At 52.4% G+C, this 3,024-nt stretch overlaps 1 protein-coding gene across 1 annotated transcript; it reads right to left on the reverse strand.

The window, feature by feature from the left end:
- Positions 1 to 844: 844 nt before the first annotated feature.
- LOC102751988 (polyadenylate-binding protein 4-like) lies at positions 845 to 2,797 on the reverse strand. The gene is made up of 2 exons (XM_006763814.1): positions 1,517 to 2,797; positions 845 to 1,456 (listed from the first exon to the last, which is right to left on the reverse strand). Exons 1-2 carry the CDS (start codon positions 2,795 to 2,797, stop codon positions 845 to 847), a joined length of 1,893 nt encoding a protein of 630 aa, XP_006763877.1.
- Positions 2,798 to 3,024: the final 227 nt, after the last annotated feature.

The following is a 3,024-nucleotide window of genomic DNA, read 5'->3' on the forward strand; positions in this document are numbered from 1 at the left end:
CACCTTTGCCCTGCCCCCCAGCTCTTAGCTCCCCCCTGGGTTTCTGATCACTGTCAGTGGCAGGGGGCTTCTTCCTGCTTTCCCTTTCGCCTCCCTGCATTGTGCGGACATATGCAAATTAACCACCATCTTGTTGGCAGTTAACTGCCAATCTTAGTTGGCAGTTAATTTGCATATAGCCCTGATTAGCCAATGAAAAGGGTAGTGTCGTACGCCAATTACCATTTTTCTCTTTTATTAGTGTAGATACTGGGAAATGAAATACACCTTTCCAATAGTCATCACTCTAAATCACACTTCAACAATTAAGCAGAAAGCAGAATAGAATTTTTTAAAAATCTCATTTTTATTTCTTAACCTGATGTTTGCAAATCTGTGTCCAGCAGCAAACATCTACATGTCGTAAGTATCCCCAAACTTCACTAATACATAAGAATAGTGCTTCACTTCCAGGTAAAATATTAAATATGAAACATTTTTCACTATTGAGGGAATTTTTACTAAAACAAGAATTTCAAAATGGAACCACAGCAAAGAATGAACAAACTTAAATAAATACTTTAACGTTTTGGATTTTGCTGAACATTCTCTTAGAGTCCATAACACATCAACTCGTTTTGATATTTTACTATTTTTGTGTGTGTCTTTTGTTGTTTTTAAGTCAATAAGTCATCTAGGCCTAGCATTGCTTGGTAGACCTGGCCTTGGCTCAGTACAGAATGTTCAAAATACTGTTTAAAATTTTCCATTTTGCAAGTTTTCCTATAACATTGATGTTTTCTTGAGGTTCAGATGTTCTTGTTTAGTGAAGCAGGAGTTTCTTCCGTGGGGTCCCTGATCGATTTTACAGTTGGAACCCTGGGGGCACCAACAGTGGCTTCCTCTCGGCTTGTTGGGCCTGGCAGGCTTCCAGGACAGCGACAGCTTCGTCCACTTTAGAACAGAAGGACTCTGGCGACTCCAGCAGAAGCAGAAGCTCCGAGTTATCCATCTCTAACAGCATGCCCATGATCTTACTGGCAAGAGTAGGCTGTAAGGCTTGAATCAGAGGGAACAGCCACTCGCCCAGAATCTTCTTTTGGTCTTCGGGAGAGGCTGACACCAGGGTGGAAGTAATCAGACACTTCCGGCCTTGCTCGCGGGCCACGGGTGGCTTCGCGGCCTTCTGTGGCTGGGTGCCCAGCAGTTGAGGATTGCAGACGCCTGGGTTGTATTTATACCGCAGAGCAGAGCGGGCAGTGGGGCGGGCACTTGCCGTGGGTGTTGATGTGCTAGCCGCATACTCCGGCTGCGCCCAGGTGACTTGTGGAAGAGGCCACGAAGCTGGTGCCCTGGGACCCCAAGTGGCCAGGTCAATATCATCAGATAGATAGTAGGATGGAAGAAATTGGGCAGCCTCATCAGCGTCCCAAGGACTCAGTGTTGGTTGAGCAGCTTGGCTAGGATAATCTGCAGCCTGTAGGGTAGCTGAATCCGCAGCCTGTAGGGCAGCTGAATCCGCAGCCTGTAGGGCAGCTGAATCCTCAGCCTGGCGGGCAGCTGCCATGAAGCCATCTGGAGATGCTGGCTGGGAGGGGCTGGTGTCCGGTGTGGATGGAGATTTGGCCGGGCTAGCTTTCTTCTTCCCGTAGTAGCTGGCGAAGTAAGCTCGGCGCTCTTGTTTGTACCGAGCGTAAGACACATACAATGGCCTGGCGGACAACATTTTCCCATGCATCTCCTCTACTGCCTTTTTGGCTTCCTCCCGGGAGGAGAAGGACACAAAACCAAACCCCTTCCGGCGACCTCCCTTCACTATAACCTTTGCGCTGGTGACGGTGCCAAACGGGGCAAATATTTTACGTAGGTGCTCATCATCGGTACTCTCGGCCAGGTTTTTCACAAAGAGGCTCATGCCGTGGTATTTGGCGATGCGATTTTGCTTTATCTCTTCCAATTTCTGTTGCAGTTCTTCCTCCCTCTCCTTCTTTTTCTGAGCCCGAGAAACGTAAATCTTTCTGCCCCCGAACTGCTTCCCATTCACCTCCTCGATAGCTCTCTTGGCATCCGCATGGCACTCAAAGCGGATGAATCCAAAACCTTTGGATTTGCCACTGTCATCAGTCATGATTTTCACACTCGAGAGAGGCCCGTACTGGCTAAAGATCTCTAAAAGGTACTCATCGGTCGTGCCGTCCGCGAAATTCTTGACGTACACATTGGTGAACTGCTCCATCTTCGCTCTGCGCTCCTCTTCCCGTTGGTTCGGGCGCTTGAACTGGCCCACGAACACCTTGCGCTCCTTGACCAGCGAGCCATTCATCTCTTTGATCGCCTTGTCGGCCGCCTCCCGGGTCTCGAAATGGACAAAGCCGTGACCCTTGGGCCCGTTCTCGTCCGAAACCACCTTGCAGGACAGGATGGTCCCGAAGCCAGCAAACAGATCGTACAGTTCTTTATTGTCAATGGACGCGTCCAGGTGATTGACGAAGACGTTGCCCACGCCGCTCCTGCGAAGCGAGGGGTCCCGGTGGCACCACATGATGCGCACCGGCTTGCCGTGGAGGACGTCGAAGTTCATGGTGTTCAGGGCGTGGCCCGCATCCTCCGGCCGGTGGAAGTTCACGTACCCGTAGCCCAGCGAGCGGGAGCTGAGGGCGTCGCGGCACACGCGGACGGACAGGATGGGCCCGGCCGCGCTGAACTTCTCGTAGAGCATCGCCTCGGTCACCTCGGGGTGCAGGTCCCCCACGTACAGCGAGGCTGAGGGGAACCCCGGCATGCCGGGGATCTCCTCGTCCGCCTGCCAGGTCGCCATGGGCCTTGACCTTGTCGCTAGGGGCAGCGAGCAAGGCCAGAGATGGCGGAAAGGGCAGCGGCGGCGAGCGCGGAGGGACAAAAGTGTTCCAGAAGCTCAAACGACTCAAAGGTCAAGGCCGTAGAACGTCGGGGCTGACCGACTTCCGGTCCGGGCGGGGCGGGGGCAGGGGGCCGCCAAGCGGCTTTGGTTCCTGCTTACAGCTGCTGCGGGGTCAAGATCTGTCT

Source organism: Myotis davidii, unplaced genomic scaffold (genome assembly GCF_000327345.1).
Source record: "Myotis davidii unplaced genomic scaffold, ASM32734v1 scaffold1277, whole genome shotgun sequence".
In the NCBI taxonomy this organism is placed as follows: Eukaryota; Metazoa; Chordata; class Mammalia; order Chiroptera; family Vespertilionidae; genus Myotis; species Myotis davidii.

Coding starts and splice junctions, on each gene's coding strand:
- LOC102751988 (XM_006763814.1), bottom strand. CDS start 2,797: ATGGCGACCTGGCAGGCGGACGAGGAGATCCCCGGCATGCCGGGGTTC. Junction 1,457..1,516: donor CCCGCCAGGCTGAGGATTCA/GCTGCCCTACAG, acceptor GCTACCCTACAG/GCTGCAGATTATCCTAGCCA.